We start from the raw sequence: 17,989 nt of genomic DNA on the forward strand, positions 1-17,989 counted from the left end.
ACAAGTCCAATATCCTTGTGTTTTTCCTTATTTATTAATAATTGTGTATAGAATGATGTATAATAATACTCATTTTTAATCAAAGAATTAGTGACAATTAAATTCAATAATTTAAGACATCCTATATTATATTTTTTTATAAAATAAGAAGTCAAAGCGGCGGGGATACCAAGATGATTATCAACGCTCATAGTCAACCACAACACCACAGGTACTGTAGATGCTTTGCCGGCCTTTTATAAAGAGACTCGCTGCTTAAATCTTAGGTCGTACTAAGTTCTACTTAACTCTATGTTCTTTTTGATTGATCGGCTTTGAAAGATCTTGTTAAGCATTACAGGGCATTGTGGCAATCGGTATGTACGTTCAGCAGTAGACGAAATTAGGCTGATAGTGATGATGATGATGATGAAGAGTTACGACTATTTTTAATCAATTTATACAGTTACGTATTTGCACAGAATATTTTGGATATAAATTTACGAATGTTCCGTCAAACAGCGTCCGTATCATTTACGCTCGATGTGTGCCGTTTAGATTCCATGTTCGTGCTTTCTGTGTGTAATCGTCTGTCCGTTTGTTTGTTTATATTAGTTTTATGTTTTCAACAGATGTCAAATGAATGAACAAACTTTGTAAATTGCTTTAAGTAAGTACACATTAAATTGCATCATACATTTTGCGTTAAAATTGAATTTTTACCCAATAACTTTACATTTCTTTTTAATCCTCATTAAACCAGCTAAAATTGAGCTTCGTTAATATTATCATAAAGTACACAATGGCAAAATTATCGCATATTAATCGAACAATGTTACACATATCTACTTGCAATCGCAACTTTGATTTATGCGAGAAAGATACTTTTTTTATATCGAATTTATTATGAATCCTTCAAACACTTAAGTGAGCTATAAATGTAGATTGTAATTTTCTTTTACACTACACCATACTGATAAATAGATAGAAAATGTTAAAATAATAAAATTACGCGTCATACAAAAGTTCGGTAGACGCGTCCAAATCTAGGAATGACAACTCAATTTTCAGTTAACACTAATGGACGCTAATTCACAAGAAAGGATTACCGATATAATTCATTAATATGTATAAAATACTAAGTATTTTAAGGTAATTAATTAATTAGGCTAGTTGTTAAAAAAGCTGAACAAGAAATGAAATAATTAAATGCAGATGTGCTTTGTCACCCGTACGAAATCGGGGCGGGATGTTAGTTTACTGATATGGTTGGCTAGTACTTGGCCGATAACCCATCACAATGTCCCGGCCTTTCATACAAATCGGTTGCGTTTGAACGTCATCGCATTTCTCCAGACGCGGTAGTTCGCGTAATGAGTGTGCGTTGAAATCTTTTCAAGATGTTTACGAAGTTTATTTTTATGTATTTTTTTGTTTGCTGCTTGGATGTGTTTTGTGCTGATGCATTACAATCTGGGGATCCCGGTGTATGTATTGTTCAAACCAGGTCGGTTTATAGATTTTTTTATTATATCTTACTATTGTTTAATGATGTAGTGCCTGTTCAAGTTATAGGTTTTTAGTTTTTTTATTTACAACTAGCTGTCGCCCGGGACTCCGTCCGCGCGGAATTAAAAAGTACTTAATAATTAACCCATGCGTTCTTCTAAACTATGTTCCACATATCTGCCAATTTTGATCAAGATCCGTTGAGCTGTTCCGCAGATACTTTCAAACAAACATCCATCTAAACATTCGAATTTTTAATATTAGTAAGACGTAAGATTTGTAAATTGCTAAAACATTTTGTTTTCGTCTTACTATAATATTAACATTAAATATGAAAATTACGACTGCGAAGTACACGTTAAGTTTGATTTATCCTGTGAATAATCGTAAGAAAAACTTAGCTTTCGATCTCTTTTGGTTCCACTTCTGATTTTTTTTGATATTTGAACATGCTGTATGTTTAGAGGAAAGTGTGTTTATTCATGAATAATATGTTATCTTTATGTGTCTACAATTCTAAAACAAAAGTTTAAAGATATAATCATTTATATATATTAAATAAAATTATTTATTTTGAATATTTCAGCTATCAAAATTTGAGATGGAAGACATTTAATGTGGCGCTTCAAAAATGGTGTGGCAGAAGGAGATGTGTCGAGAAGAAAAGGAGACGAGAAGTGAGTTTGAATTATACATTTAGTTTTATTAATGTATATTTCAGCATGATGTCATTGCTGATTTTTTTTTAATTAAAAAATATTGAGACGTTAGTAGTAAACATGCTGGATATAAAACAAAAAAAAATAATTAGGAGCATATACGTTTGTCCACCCTATGTCTACATCTATGCCGAATTTCAGCGAGATCCATGCAGTCGTTCTGGAGATACCTTCAAACAAACATCCATCCAAACATTCGCATTTATAATATTAGTTGGATTAGTAAGAAGTAAGATATGTTGTTTGTTATTAGTATGTTAAGTAAAGAAAAACATACAATCTGATATTCTTCATTTGTATACTTTTCCTCTTTGACTTTGTCGCTTTTAATAAATGTGCAATAATCATAAACTTAATGCAAGTAGCGAAGAAGAGAGGACGTTGGTATCGGAGATGCGATGGGGACGTGCTCAGGAAACTGACTAAAGCTGTATACACATAACCGGAACCCCCTACGCGACTGGAATTAACATTACTAATCAGATGTCGGGAACATAGGACAGGTTTAGAATAACGAGTTAATGCCCTTTTCGATTTACTATTGTTAAGGCCACTGTGACTTGATAGACGATTGTGATGATGTTAAATGCAAAGCTTCATTTAAATATATTGTGTATGTTTTTGTAACTTTTAAAAAGTCACTGGAATGCATTATTCAATAAACCATAGACAAGGACAATGATATTTTTAGTGAAACTGGCTGGTGATGAATTAGTTTCTTTAGTATTTATTCTAAAGCTAGTGATGTTCAAGTTAAAACTCAAGCACTATTGCAATAGCTTCATAGTAATAAAGAGTTAATCTTGTAATAAAGAGCTATATTGATGACGGATGGTACTGACATTATTAAACTGACTTCTATTCTGATAGTTAAATATATTAAATAAGCTCATGCCAAATTGACCCTTGGATGTTATTTTCCAGACGTACATGTTGACAAGGAACCAGGCGGTGTGCTGCAAGGGCTGGGGCTACCGAAGCGAGGACGACAGCTGCGCCCCCCTATGCAGCACCGGCTGTCTCGGCGGCCGTTGCGTTGCGCCCGACCGCTGTCACTGCGACCCGCCAGCGCACCTCGACCCCGTGCGCGGCAACGTCTGCCTGCTGCCTGTCTGCGACCCGCCTTGCTTCAACGCCAACTGTGTTGCCAACAACACCTGCGAATGCGAACCTACCTACGTCAGGCACAACGCTACGCACTGTTACCGCTGCGACCCAGGATATGCCGTTGATGAAGACTTTAACTGCGCCCCCGTGTGCGACCGACCTTGCGCCAACGGACAATGCATCGGACCAAACATCTGTGGGTGCTCCTCCGGTTATACGGTTAAGGACACGTTTACATGTGAACCGGTTTGTGAAAACGCTTGCGTTAATTCAGTTTGTACCGCTCCAAATGTTTGCACATGTTTGGAGGGTTATACTGAAGTTAACAGTACTTGCGTTCCGCACTGTGACTCTTGTGATCATGGCCAATGTGTTAGACCAAATGTTTGTGTTTGCGATGCCGGGTACACAAATGGGAGCAGCGGTTGTGTGCCAGCGTGTGACCAGACTTGTGTGAACGGGGTGTGCTCGGCGCCGAATGTGTGTTCCTGTATGGAGGGTTACGTCAAAGACGATGACTTCAGATGTGTGACACCGTGCCCCAAGGAGTGTCCGGGCGGCTGCGACGACGAAGGAACATGTCTCGACTGCAGCGTGCCATTTAGGTATGTGTCTAACACGTATTTTATTTTCCTAAGGCTTTAATCTCTACACTTTATCTTACCACTAATTTGTGATTAAAAAAACGAAAGAACAGAACAGAATGCATGGCTTGTTTAAAAAAAAAAAACGTAAATGTTCCTGTGGTTTAAAATTTAGCATCCTTTGTGTGATAACCTTAAATAAGTGTATGAGCAAGAAATGCCAGAACAACGTCATAATTTCAACTACTTGTAATATTTTCTTATTCATAAGACAAGTCAGTTTCTGAATGCGCTAGGACCTTTAACTGCAGCAAGTTGTGCGTTGAAATTGGTAGTCTGTCATTGACATTGTTTGGTCCGTCGATGCTCAGTGGGTACGTGCGATACAATGCGATTGCGTGGGCAACGGAAAGCGAATTGTCCCTACATTGATAGCGCCAGTGTAGGACGCGGTACACTCTCTTGCAATATAACTCATCCGCTCACTAAAGACCCTATCTATCTTTAAAATTGTTCACATATTCTTTAAAAATGTTTATTAAACAATTTTAAATGTTTTAATTTTGCAATAGAATGGTTAATATTGCGGGATTTTAAATATTAAGATAAAAGATTACATCCATTTTCAGTTCAGTTTTTTGTGGTAAACAGAAGCGTAACTAAAAACGCATTTACCAATACATGATTTAAACAATTTCTCTAATTTATTAAGTAGGTAAATTATGTTTGAGGAAATAAACATTAATCCTACGTTAACACAGGCTTATGTTAGAAATTAATATACTTATTTTTAAACAAATAAACTTAACATTAATTATAATTTATTAAAAATGATTAACGCAAATATTAATTAATTAAAATCTTTATAATTCTATATTTCTTCAATTTTCTTGACATTCACATAATCTCTCCGTGGTACTACTTATTGTTGCACGGAGTGTACATTCTGAGTTATCATGCTCTTGCGCATCGTCTCCGTGACGCAAAACGAATGAATGATCGATGTGAGTGCTTGTCGGCCAATTGTACGACAAAACAGAATATAATTATGATAATACGACGGGTTATTTTTAACAATGAATTGATTTTGCAAACTTGTAGGCATTTTCATTGCATATAAGAGTACAGTCAGCTGCATAAATATGTCATTACAAAGCTGCAAAATTAAAATACGTTTTCCGTTTCAAAAGTATGAACGTATGTTTCCGTATGTTTCCTACTATGATAACATGTTATTGATGAATTCGTACGCACCTAATTTTAATACCGATCTAGACAAGTTTCTAAAAGTATATACATATTAATGCAGCTGACTGTACAACAAAGTTATAAGGTCTTGAGAAAGATATATTGTTTAAAACAAAAATTTGCAATTAAAAACTTAGTCATTAAAATGAATTTAGTATTAAAATGGAAAGATTTATATTTGGCTTCTCTACCATCTCTCATATCTTCGATTTGCGTTGCTTTGGGTTCTTTGAATTAACCTTTTTAGTATGTCACTGTTCTAATTATTCGACAATACTAAAGTTTCCTAGTTCTAGTTAGAATTGTAGTGCAATAAACAGGATGTGCATGCTTCTACAAAGTTCTATGATGGAATTATTTGTTCGCTAAATGGGAAATAACATATTTTGATACGTTGATTGACGTTTGTTTGTTTATTGCACATTATGAAATGTATTTTCCTTTGCAAAGCTTATTTACGAAAATATTCCTATACTTCCTTTATTGCAAACTTAAATTAAATAGTTATTAATGTTTAAAAACATTGTAAATCTTTTTGAACATAAATGTTAAGAAGGATGAATGGATGGATGTTTGTTTGTTGTTACCTCCGGGACGACTCAACGGATATTGATGAAACTCGGCACAGATGTAGAAAATATTCTGGAAGAACACATAGACTATATTTTTATTTTTTATATGAATTGGCCGATGGCTAATTAGTTTTAGTTACATTAAAAACCTTGCAAAACAATGACGTCACGTAGCTATAATTATTAAACTTTTAATTGGCTTTATCATAAATTCACTTATTATTGTTTCTCGTTTAGAGGATAAAATAATTTATTCCATAGCCGTTTACAATTGTAGCATGAATAGCGTAATGGTTAAAGGTACGGATTTCCGATCACGTGGTCGGGATTTCGATTCCCGCCATTCGATAATTGTCGTAAACCATGACTAATCATAGAGTTTAGTTTGAATTCTACAATAAATATTAGTATATTAACAAAAATCTGCTATACAATTATAAATTATAAAAAATTAAACGGCATTAGTGAATTATTATTATTAATTTTTTAAATATTTGCCTTTGTCAATTTACAAATATTTCTTTTTTTAATTCCGCGCGGACGGAGTCGCGGGCTACTGCTACTTCTTCGTGATACAGGTTTGTGCAATTATTTATTATAAGTGCAAAAATGTTTTCAGTTTTTTTTATATATCCGCATTCATAGCTAGAAAGTTTAGATGTTGGCGCCATTGTCATAAACAGCAAGTTAAAACGTCTGCATTATAATTCGCTAATCAACGATTTGACATTCAATAGACGTGTTAGTACGGTACATTTTTTTGCACAACCAAATTAAGAAGCTTTTATTAAGGCGACCTCACATTGATCACTGAAGCGCAACACTGTTACGCTTCAGTGCGAAAATGTTTGTTCAAAGAAATCAGACTGATCATAATGTTCGAGGTAAAAGAATTTGAATTTAGAAAAAGGCATTGTTGCAATCATTTTACAGTATTTTAAGTACCATATAGTAGCACATATATAAGAATAGATTACTTGAGCGAAGCGTATTTCGCATGTACTATACATTCGTTATGCGTCGTATCGTGTGAATACACCTTAATATTTCGCATAGTACGCGTGTTCAGAATAGTAGTCGTAGTCCACATCTCGCGTGTCCAGTGTACTATCTGTCGCCGGATGTCTATAAAGCTGTCCAGTCTGATAGAGTCATTGTTCTTGCGCACAGTGTAACTACCATATACACCGATCATTTCCTGACATTTTTATGTCACCGTAAACATAAGAACATATTATTATTTTACAGTTGGTCTATGAAAAATAAATTTAATTTTAAGAGCGTAATGTTGATAAAGTACGTACGTTGAAAAGTACTATAGGTAGTTAATTTATTAGATGCTTTAAATATGTACAAAAATAATTATTGACGTAAAAACGTAGATGAGTTAAGAATTGGCTAAGAGTCAATTTGTAAGACGTATATTCACACAAAAAGAAACTTTTCCCATACTGTGCTTTTTAGTTGCCAGGCCCTTTGGTAACGTTTAAAAATAATTTACAAGAGTATTGAAAGTTTTTGTATAACGAACAGGTAGATAAAAAAGTGCATAAATTAGACTATGACTATGAAATTAATGTAAAATTTCCAATCTTTCTAGCTTAAAAGTAAATAAAATTATAATAATGTAATGACGTATCATCATTACAGTAAGTATTATTAGTTTTAATTATAATTTATGCTTTCAAATTAAAGTTTAAATTATTTATTTGAAAGCTCTGGTTTATTGTTACTCTGTGCATAATCGCGATATCACGCGTAGGTCAATTAAAAAGTACAGCGTACTTATGATCCGACGTATTTAATTGCAGATGCATTGTAGAGTTGTCCCTGTATTGTTGGCTCCTTAATTATAAATATAGTATTCAACCCATACATTGGTCGTTAAGTTTTTAAACGACTGTGTATCGGTTGGGATATCGTTAGTCGTAGTGACGTGCTCGTGGCAATCGTTCGCGTTGTCACATCGATATATTTATTTGCGAATAATCGTATGGAATATTTTCGAACGCATTGTGAAGCCACTTCCTTCGATAACGTATCGCTGGATGTAGCCAATACTGGATGATATAAGCCATTACAAAATAAACGTCCGTTAAACAATTGTGGAAATCAAAATGAGAACATTTAATGTGTTGTTAATTTTATTTGTGCTTTACGAAACTGGAGTTTGTTTGAATAAGGGAGATGTTGGTGTTTGCGTTAAGACAATGTAAGTTTTTTGGTATTGATCGCTTTACATTTCAACGAGGACACATTTTGTGATTGGTTTTATGCAAGTTTTCGACCCCATGCAGAGATAAACATTTGTGAATTGTTAAAGGTTCAAAAACATTTTCAATTTTTATTCTTAACCCTCACGTTCATTTTGTATAGTATACCATACATACAACTTTATAAATATATACGATCACTATAAAATAATTTTTAACTTTGTTTTTTTTTTCTTTTCTTCAAATAATAAATTTTGCCAAAATAAGGGTTAATTAAAAAGTAGTCTATAATCTCGTATGCATCAGCCACCACCTCGTTTAAGTCCTATCAAAAAGTTCAGCCTTTTCGGTGATTACCGTTCAAACGCGGCCTTGTGGACAGATATACAAAGATGTTTAAAAAAAAATCGTATCAGCAACCCCAAATACATCATGTGTATGAAATATTAAGTTGTTGTTGATTTTGGGTCATCATAACGTAATGTTATAAAATGTATGAACTTAATTAACAATATCCTTAGTAACTGGAGGAAAATAGGCTTACATAATGTCTTATATTAAAAGAGTCGTTCAACTAAATTTGAGTTTCACTGTGATCTAGCGCTTTAACGACTGCATTGCTATTAGAAAGCGAAGTGTTACTAATATTATAAATGCGAATGTTTAGATGGATGGATGTTTGTTTTTAGATATATACAAAACGGCTGAACGAATCCGGCTGAAATTTGGCATAGACGTAGAACATAGTTAAGAAGAGCACATAGGCTACTAATTAAGTTTTTTTTAATTGGGCGCGGAAGGAGTCGAGGGCGACAGCTAGTGTATAATAAATTTTTAAAGTTATTTCATTTTTGTTTCAGGCTGGTCAGTAGAAGAACGCCACGAGAAAGAGTGGTAAGATAATTGTTAATTATTAATTTATACACAAATAGTTTCTTTTCTGTTGCATTTATTATATTATTTTTTTAGTATTAGATAACAATTTTTGTCGTATCTTTAAAATGTGTTCAATTATTAACAGATGATTGAAATTATTCAAACTTTCGTGAGACATTATACTAAACTGATATATAAACACGGCTAAACACTCACGTATATTCGTCCGGTGGCGGCAGCGACTAGTTTCGAGCTCCTTCGGGGGCCCTTCATCAGGATTAGTGGTACTGGTATTATTTCGCGGACGCGGCCCGTTGATATGCAAATATTACTAAGAGCGTCGGTGGCTCAGGGGTCAAGCACTTGACTTGCAATCTGCACGTCCTGGGTTCGAATCCCGCCATGTACCAACGTGTTTTTTCGATTTCCGATTTAAATATGTACATTTATCCGATGTTCTTACGGTGAAGGAAAATATCGTGATGCAACCTGCATATGTGAGAAGAAATTCAAAGATATGTGTGAAGTCAACCAACCCGCACTTGGCAAGCGTGGTTGACTATGGCCTAATCACCCTTAACTTAGGCTAGGCTCCGAGCCCCTCGGTGGGGACGTATAGTGAAATGATGATGAAATCTTACTAATATAAAAACGAATGTTGGGATGTATGGATAAATATTAGGTAGAAGGTATCGTCAGAAAGGCTACATTAATCTAAATGAAATTTGGCATATATAGAGCTGGCTATGGTCTGGAGGAATACAGTAGCATTAGGATACAGTCGCGCGGACTAAGTCGCGGGCGACTGTTAGTATGTAATGTATAAATGCACAAAGAACATCCTGTCGATAACTTTATGGGGATAAGTTCGGGACACAGTGTATTTTTTATTATAAACGCGTATGATTCATACAGCATTAAGTGTAGTAGGAACAATCGACCTCTGTACCCACCACAAGTATAGTGAAACGCCGGATAAGTCGAGTCCAAAGGACAAACGCTTAATTAAATTCTTGTTTGTTACAGTACAAATATTTGACAAAAAACACATGTGTTAATTTGGGTCTCGTGTTATTTTTGACGACTGTACACTGTACACAACTGTAGTATACAATTTCGTTGTGACTTGTTTGACCGTTGCCCATAGACATACGCAATTGCATATGCGTTGCCTACCTTTAATCGACGGAGGAGAGGATGCACAGAAAGAAAAAAGATTTTCCCTTTCCACGCATCCTCTCATCCGGAAAGTGCACTTCCACTTCCCATCGTATCCTTATATGAAAAGGGGTGGGGAAGCGAAAGAGGACTATTTTAGGCCCCCGGGACGCACACACATCAGAAACGCGGAATTGCTTCCACTTCACGTATGTCTTCTGTGTGGTCATATATTCTACAATGAAGTGCATAATAATCTTTATTAATAAAATAAGGGACCAAATGAACTGCGGAATATCGCGGTGATCATCCACGTCTATCTGTAATGCTAGAGGAACTTTAGATGCATACTGTCTTGTGATGAATACAATTAGTTGTTTTTAAAAACGACTACGACTTTTTACTTAGTGAAATAGTTTCGACATGCGACATTTTATGTTAAATTTATTTGTATATTGTTTACAATATACTTAACAATGCGATACAAAATCTCAAAACACATTCTTATCACTTTGGTGACACGTATCACCGCAATAGTTTAAAAATAGCACGATATATGTTATATTCATTATACGTTCGTTGGAATTTCGAGGCAAAAGTTAAATTGTAAACATTTACAAAGAGAAAAAGATTTACCTTATCTACCTTTTATATTTTTAAGTACTTAACTAATAATCTGCTTCTTTCCTATTTGTAGATTAAAGAAAAACTGGTGTGCTGTCCAAGCTGGAAGTATGACTCGCGCAGCAATAAATGCCTCTATTACTGTAGATTTGGTTGTGAAAGAGGCAAGTGTGTGGGGCCCGACAAGTGCAGCTGTGACCCGCCCCTGCAGCTGATCGGCCACAAATGCGTGGAACCCGAATGCGACCCACCCTGTCAGCATGGACAATGTCATCCAAATAATACCTGTATATGTGACGCAGATTTCGAGAAAATTAATTCGTCATATTGCGCACCTAAATGCGACCCTGGATATCAACGACAGTGCATCAACGACTCCTGCGATTCCGACGTCGATTCCGATACTTTAATGTGCAAACCGGTATGCGAGCCAAAATGCATTCATGGGGATTGCGTTGCGCCCGGCGTCTGCAAATGTCATGAAGGTTATCAGAATGAAAGCTATACGGAGTGTACGCCGGTGTGCATCGCGTGCGGCAATGGTACTTGTGTAGCTCCCAACAAATGTCAATGCTTCAAAGGTTATTCCCAAGATGAAAGTGGTTCGTGCGTACCTTACTGTGAAACACCATGTGTCAATGGTTTTTGCTCGGCCCCGAACGTTTGCTCCTGTCAACAAAATTATACTTTAGAAAACAACATAACGGTACAAAAATGCATGCCAGTTTGTTCACAACCCTGCGTCAATGGATACTGCGAGTCACCGAATACCTGTGCCTGTGAGCCGGGCTTTGTGAAAATCAACGGGAGCTCAACTATCTGTCGCAAGGAATGCGAAGGGCCGTGTGAAAATGGTGTTTGCACATTATTCGGACATTGCGACTGTAATCAAGATTTTCAATTTGAAAATGGAACCTGTGTTCCTGCAAACATGTACGTTTCTTTGATAATTAAGCTTTTTTCTGGTACCACCATTATCTGATTTTTAAGCACCAAATCTAAATATTAACATGCGAAAGAATCTGATGTTGACATTTTTTTCTTTATTTTTTTAAAGGGCTTACGTTCTTTTGAACATGTCAATCCCACATCAAACTAAGTAATTTAAAATAATTACAACTATTATATTATATTTGCAGTACTAAGTTGGATTGCGAGGCGTGCGGGGGTCACTGTATAGCCGGCGACTGCCGTTGCGATGACGACAGCCCGTGCTCCATGACTGCTGCTGTGGAAACTGCTGAGATCGAGTCCTCCGCTAGGTTTGTACACAATCTAAATAGTAACAAATGACCACATGTCTACGCTACAACCATAACAGGATGTGTTAATGGATTTTGAACTTTGTTTTTTTAATCTTAGTGCAGATATTCAATTGTTTTAAATAAATATTTGTACTTTCAGATTAGCCGGGTTAGAGCTGTCGTGGGTTGTTGGAGGTGCTGTGAGCTTGCTTCTGCTTACTCTAATGATTGCTATCTTCGGACACATGTGGAAAAAGAGAAAGGACTATGGAGTCAAAGCCACTGATAATAATGGTCAGTGTTTAATACCTTTGTAGTGAATTAAATAAAAATAATTAATATAATAGAACATCGGTGGCTTAGGGGTTAAAGAACGATGGGTTCGAGTCCCGCCATGTATCAATGTGTTTTTCGATTTACATATGTACATTTATCCGACGCTACGGTGCAGGAAAACATCGTGATGCAATCTGCCAAATCTGAGAAGAAATTCAAAGATATATGTGAAGTCAACCGGGGTAGCGTGGTTGACCATATCGTAGTCACCCCTAATTTATTGTAGGCTCCGAGCCCCTCAATGGGGACGTATAATGAGCTGATAGTCATGATGATGATGGTGAAGTTGAATTAATGTATATTTAAAAACTATAAAGCGTAATTTTTTTGTAGGTGGTGCTTTCAGTAGTGTGGCATATACTGTACCTGGTACCCTCCTTACTATGGGAGGTGAGAGAAGAGAGGCCAGAGACAATGAGAACGAATATGACGCAGTAAACAACGAAGATCCGAACCGAGCTGCAGCCGAAGCGTTACTCGAAGATAAAACCGTTCGCGATGTATAACATTAAAATATAACTACGGGTTTTCACACTCGAAACTTAACATTTTGTACGTGATATTTAAATGCCGTGGCACTTGCATACTATTGCTATCTCTGTCTTTCTCAAACGGAATGAAAGGGATGGCATTATTAGATGTCCCGACAGTGGAATATCGTGGTTATTACAAATGATAAAACAGAAGAGAGCAAACATTTCAAATTATGTTTCGTTTTAAAAATCAAGTTCCAAATTTAAAATTTTCGAAAAAAAAATTTTTTTTTGAGCTTTAAAATTTTTTTTTGTACTAAATTACAGAAAAAAATGAGTAAATAATTGTATTTTTATTTAGGGTTTTTAAATGCGTGTAGATTTTTATTATTTTAATTTAATAAATATGTGTCCGGCCATAAATTATCAATAGCTACCTATTAACTAATTTTGTAAATATTGATCGCATAATAGTCTTCCAGTCTAGTTGATTTTTTATTATTTTTAAAATTAATTACAAAATAATTTATCTTACAAAAAAAACATAAATTTTTGTAAAAAAAAAATATTAAATTGTCTCAACGAAAAAGTTATTTTTATTTTATATTATAAATTAAAAAATAATGAAACACTTTCCTGATTTTTTTTTGTGTAATTTATTGCATAGATTATAAATAATAATTGGTAAATTAAATTCTAAATTATTATGTTTTTTTAATCATAAGTGTACAGTCACTAATCCTAGGAATTAATCGATTATTAACCTTCAGAAGGCCCTACGAACTTTATTTTACATGAATAAAATAAATATTATTTACTTTGTGATAATTTTAATTGATTTAAAATATTTCTTTTGTAATTCTTTAAAACGAGTAAAGATAATAAATAACTATTTTGATAATAAATGTGTTTTTTAATTACGTCTATTTTTTAATCGATTAATCAATACATTTTTTTTAATAAACATTGTTTTTTTTTTAATTTATTCGAAAAAATATATTCATTAGCTGTTGCCAGTACTGTGGCCAGTACTTTTAATAAAAGGAAAAATTACTCTGTAATACTTTTTGGGCGATTAGTATACCAGTGTGCGTGCGCACACAATGATAACGTTTGTAATAGTAGCACCCGCTCTATTCTCTATTTCTCTATTTAAAAAAAAGTTGCACTAACATTTATCGATTCCCGCCCATTAATCATCACCCCGCTATGTCCGAGCCATTACTATATACAAAACTAGCTGTCGCCCGCGACTCCGTGTGTGAGAATTAATAAAGTTAATTAACTTATGTGTTCTACCAGATTACGTTCTACATCTCTGTCAAATTGCATTAAGATCTGTATTGCCGTTATGGAGATACCTTGTAACAACCTTCCATCCATTTAAATTAGCATTTATAATCTTATATATATAAAAGAAAGTCGTGTTACTTACACTATTTATAACTTAAGAACAGCTTTACCGATATGCCTGAAAATTGGTGAGGAGGTAGCTTAGAGCCAGTTGACTGACGTAGGATGATATTTATTATTTTATTTTTATTTTTTTTGAATTATGCCTTAAAAAGCTACTTTTTATGTAACTTACTAATATTATAAATGCGAATGTTTAGATGGATGTGATGTGGATGGATGGATGTATGTTTGAAGATAACTCTAGAACGGCTGAAGGGATCTCGATTAAATTTGGCATACGTATAGAACATACAGGCTACAAAAAATAAGTTTTTATTAGTTAAAAGTAAGATAACTCGTAGTATTTGGTTTGTAAAAATTATTGTTGTCATTATTTTAGAGGTTTTTTTTTAAATTCAAGTTTTTTATTAACGGCGGGATATAATTTTATAATGTTTTTTTTTTAAATTCAATGCTATAGTGTCCTGTAAAAGGCTTCATATGAACTTATATGACGGGGAATCAACAGTTTATCCTCATTCTAAAACATTACAATATGACATAGTGACATTGTCTTTGAATAAATACGAATTATAAAGCTAAAATAACCCAACTAGTGATGGGAAGTGGAAAAAAACCCAGGTTTTATCCCATTTGGGAAAAAATGTGTTTATAATTTGGTAGAAACCCAATAGATAAGGGTATTTTAATAACTTTTTAATTTTAATTATCACAATCTTAAATTTTTTTTTTTTAGAATAAATACAGTGAAAAATAGGTATTTTGCGATATAGAGCGTATATAGAGCACTAGCCAATTACTATTTTTATCTTATTACAATTGTGCCTCGGATTAAGTGTCTTAGTGCTTTCATATTTCTTGAAACTATGGAAAAATTACGCTTGCAGGACCCACGTTATAAGGTCATAAGTAGTCCGGATTTTTATTATTTTAAATAGATTATTTTAAACATGGGAAAAACTAAGAAAAGTTAACAGAAGCCGGTAGTTGTTAAGCGTTAAAATTCAATAATTAACGTTGTTTCATTGTCAAAGTTAATTTAATTATCAATGTTCTATTTTATACCATTTTCCTTAACCTAAACGACACATAACTGGAATGGTATTTTAACTGTGAAGTTCTCCTGGATTCGGGTGTTTCAAATTTAATAAATACGAAATCTTTTGAATTAAAAAAAAATAAATAAAAAAAATGGACGTAATAGTAGTAGAACCCACAATAACCTCTTTATTATGACTGGCCTTATTCGCTCCGTGTAGTACTACGACCATACAGAAGATAGGCATAAAGTGAAAGCAATTCGCGTTTCGTCTGATGAATGTGAGTGCCGGAGGCATAATTTTAGTCATATTCCTCTTTCCATTCTTTTCTTATAAGGATGCGATGATAAGACGTCTTAAATTTTACAGAGTGGACGCATAGGAAGGCGAAATATCTGATTTTTTGCATTGCCACCTCTTTTAACTAAAGGCAGGCAATGTATCTGCGAATTCAAATGGCCAATTGCTCGTTTGCAGTCTATTGTAAAGAGATATATAAAAAAAATTAAATTGAGATTAACAAAAAGGCGTTATAGCTTTAAAATTTCTTGAAAATGAACTTAATAGTGTAAATACATGAACGAACAAACGGACGGATGTTAAGAGAATTATTATTTGAGTATAAATAATTTCCTTGAAGGTTACAATGGTCATTTGGTTCACAGAGGGCGTGCAGTGAGGAGCGGTTTGTTTTCGAAAATGAAATCCAAGTATCTTATAATTAGTCTATTTTTGTTTGCGGTGAGTTAAAAAATCTTAATTTTGTTAATGTATCCATTATTTGTAATTATAACGTATTAGTGATTCGTGAAGTTCAATTTTCGTAGCAAAATACACTATTGTTATCTTTGTGTTTTAAAAGAAAATGAACGGGATAGTAATATTGTGGTAGAGATGCTGCGAAAGTGGAAACTTTTCATTACGAATTTTCTTTTATTATAATATAATTCTTCCAATTTTAAGCGAAATCTAACTAAGATTTAAGAGTAAATTATTAAGTAACATGAAAAATTGTTAACTGTGTTCATGGTAAAGAGTAATCTGGATGTCTGGATTGTGAAAAGATTTTTTGAGTTTTTTGAGCTGGAATTAAGGTTTTTATTGCATCATCAGCTCACTATACGTCCCCACGGCTCGGAGGCTAAGTTAGGGGTGACAAGGCCATAGTCAACCATGCTTGCCCAGTGCGTGTTGGTTGACTTTACACGTATCTTTGAATTTCTTCTTATGTGTAGATATGTGCAAGTCTTCTTATTTGGTTATGACAAATACTTTGAAATATAATGCTGGATGACGAATATAAAGGAAAAATAGTTCAATTTTAAACTAAGTAGAACTTATGTTATCGGACCAACAGGGTTTAACATAAAATGACCTATTTTCCTTATAATGTGTTTATATTTAACGTAAATGTGGATGTAAATTTTTATTAATTTATCCCTGTATGCAACTGCTATAAATATAATATTTATAACTGTATATAATTAAATATTATTTTAAAATATATATTATTCAGAACACTACGTTAAGAGCAGTATAAGACACGAGAAAGATTTGTCAGAACTGCGATAATTGCCGTTATCTTTCCTATGGGATATTAGCTTGATGCTTTTTTTATTATAAAATAGCTGTAGTCCTTGATTCTATCCACGTGGTATTAACAAAAATTAATAGTAGCCCATATGTTCCTCCAGATTATGTTCTATATCAGTGCCAACTTTCGAGATCCATACAGAAGTTTTTGATATACCTTCAAACAAACATCCATCCATCTAAACATTCGCGTTTATAATATTAGTAAGAAGTAAGATGATCTTACATTCAAAGATTTATAATGTCATCTAATTATTACAATCGATAAGAATTACATTTTATATGCAATATATATTTCTTTATTCAGATATTGCAAACGGCAACATCAGAAGAATGTGCGAAGTTTGATGGAGAAATTACAGACGAGTGAGTTTTTATATAAATATTAACAAACTTTTTTTAATTTACTAATATTTCTTGTACCAATACAACTGATCTCTAGGCTTGTGCTGGAATAGTCGAACGGCGGGATTTGAACCCTCGACTAAATTCGGAAATTCAGTCCCCTAACCATTGGGTCATTGGCGCTTTCAAACTTAATTTTAATTTAATTTTTGTGTAATATTGCGTAATGATATTTATATTCTGCTTTTACCATAAACAATCAATTAACATTGTTTGCTTTAAATAGTCTGACATGAATAATTTATTTCCAGAAAAATATTGCTACCTACATCAGCGATATGTTCCTGTTATAAGTAAGTTTTTTCAACCCTTTCTAAGCACTAGAAAAACTAATGAAAATACATTATTGTATTAAAAGGAAGAATGCAAGGTGATTCAGAAAAGAAATTCATGGTGGGAAAGTGAATCACAGTGTTACTCGGAGTTATTCCGTCCAGCGGGGATAGACAAACTGCATTGGCTTCAAAGCGATTCCATAGCGAAATTCAAAAATGTATGGAACTGACGCGCAATAATCACCTGACATATCGAAAGTTATTGTTAGTTCGATACAAAAGTTCGCTATGGAATCGCTTCGAAGCGAATGCACTTTGTCTAACCGCCCAGATTGATGAAATACCTAGAATCAAAAAGGTCGGTATTAAGAGCACGAGATGTAGACTTGTATGGGTTAATGTATGGATGTGTAAGAAGCTAGAGAGGTGTGTCAGTATCTAAATGGAGGACCGGCATAGATTGCCCAATCCCCTGAGTAACCAGGGTGACGTTTGTTATGATATTTAAATATTTCACGTACATTGAGTCTGTCAGTTATTTTTTTTTATTGCAGTCCCAAAAATACTAAACATAAACTACTAAAATTACATTTAAAAGTTTCACTAAGTTTCGCATCG

General features: G+C 34.0%; 1 protein-coding gene across 1 annotated transcript; it reads left to right on the plus strand.

The window, feature by feature from the left end:
* Window positions 1–1,290: 1,290 nt before the first annotated feature.
* On the plus strand, window positions 1,291–12,919 carry LOC106115982 (cell death abnormality protein 1). Its single transcript, XM_013309677.1, has 8 exons — window positions 1,291–1,486; window positions 2,075–2,165; window positions 3,132–3,919; window positions 8,792–8,825; window positions 10,663–11,522; window positions 11,729–11,851; window positions 11,994–12,127; window positions 12,503–12,919. Exons 1-8 carry the CDS (start codon window positions 1,380–1,382, stop codon window positions 12,673–12,675), a joined length of 2,310 nt encoding a protein of 769 aa, XP_013165131.1. The 5' UTR covers window positions 1,291–1,379; the 3' UTR covers window positions 12,676–12,919.
* Window positions 12,920–17,989: the final 5,070 nt, after the last annotated feature.

Source organism: Papilio xuthus, unplaced genomic scaffold (assembly GCF_000836235.2).
Source record: "Papilio xuthus unplaced genomic scaffold, Pxut_1.1 DF827777.1, whole genome shotgun sequence".
NCBI lineage: Eukaryota > Metazoa > Arthropoda > Insecta > Lepidoptera > Papilionidae > Papilio > Papilio xuthus.

Coding starts and splice junctions, on each gene's coding strand:
- LOC106115982 (XM_013309677.1), top strand. CDS start 1,380: ATGTTTACGAAGTTTATTTTTATGTATTTTTTTGTTTGCTGCTTGGAT. Junction 11,852..11,993: donor GAGATCGAGTCCTCCGCTAG/GTTTGTACACAA, acceptor TTGTACTTTCAG/ATTAGCCGGGTTAGAGCTGT. Junction 12,128..12,502: donor CAAAGCCACTGATAATAATG/GTCAGTGTTTAA, acceptor ATTTTTTTGTAG/GTGGTGCTTTCAGTAGTGTG.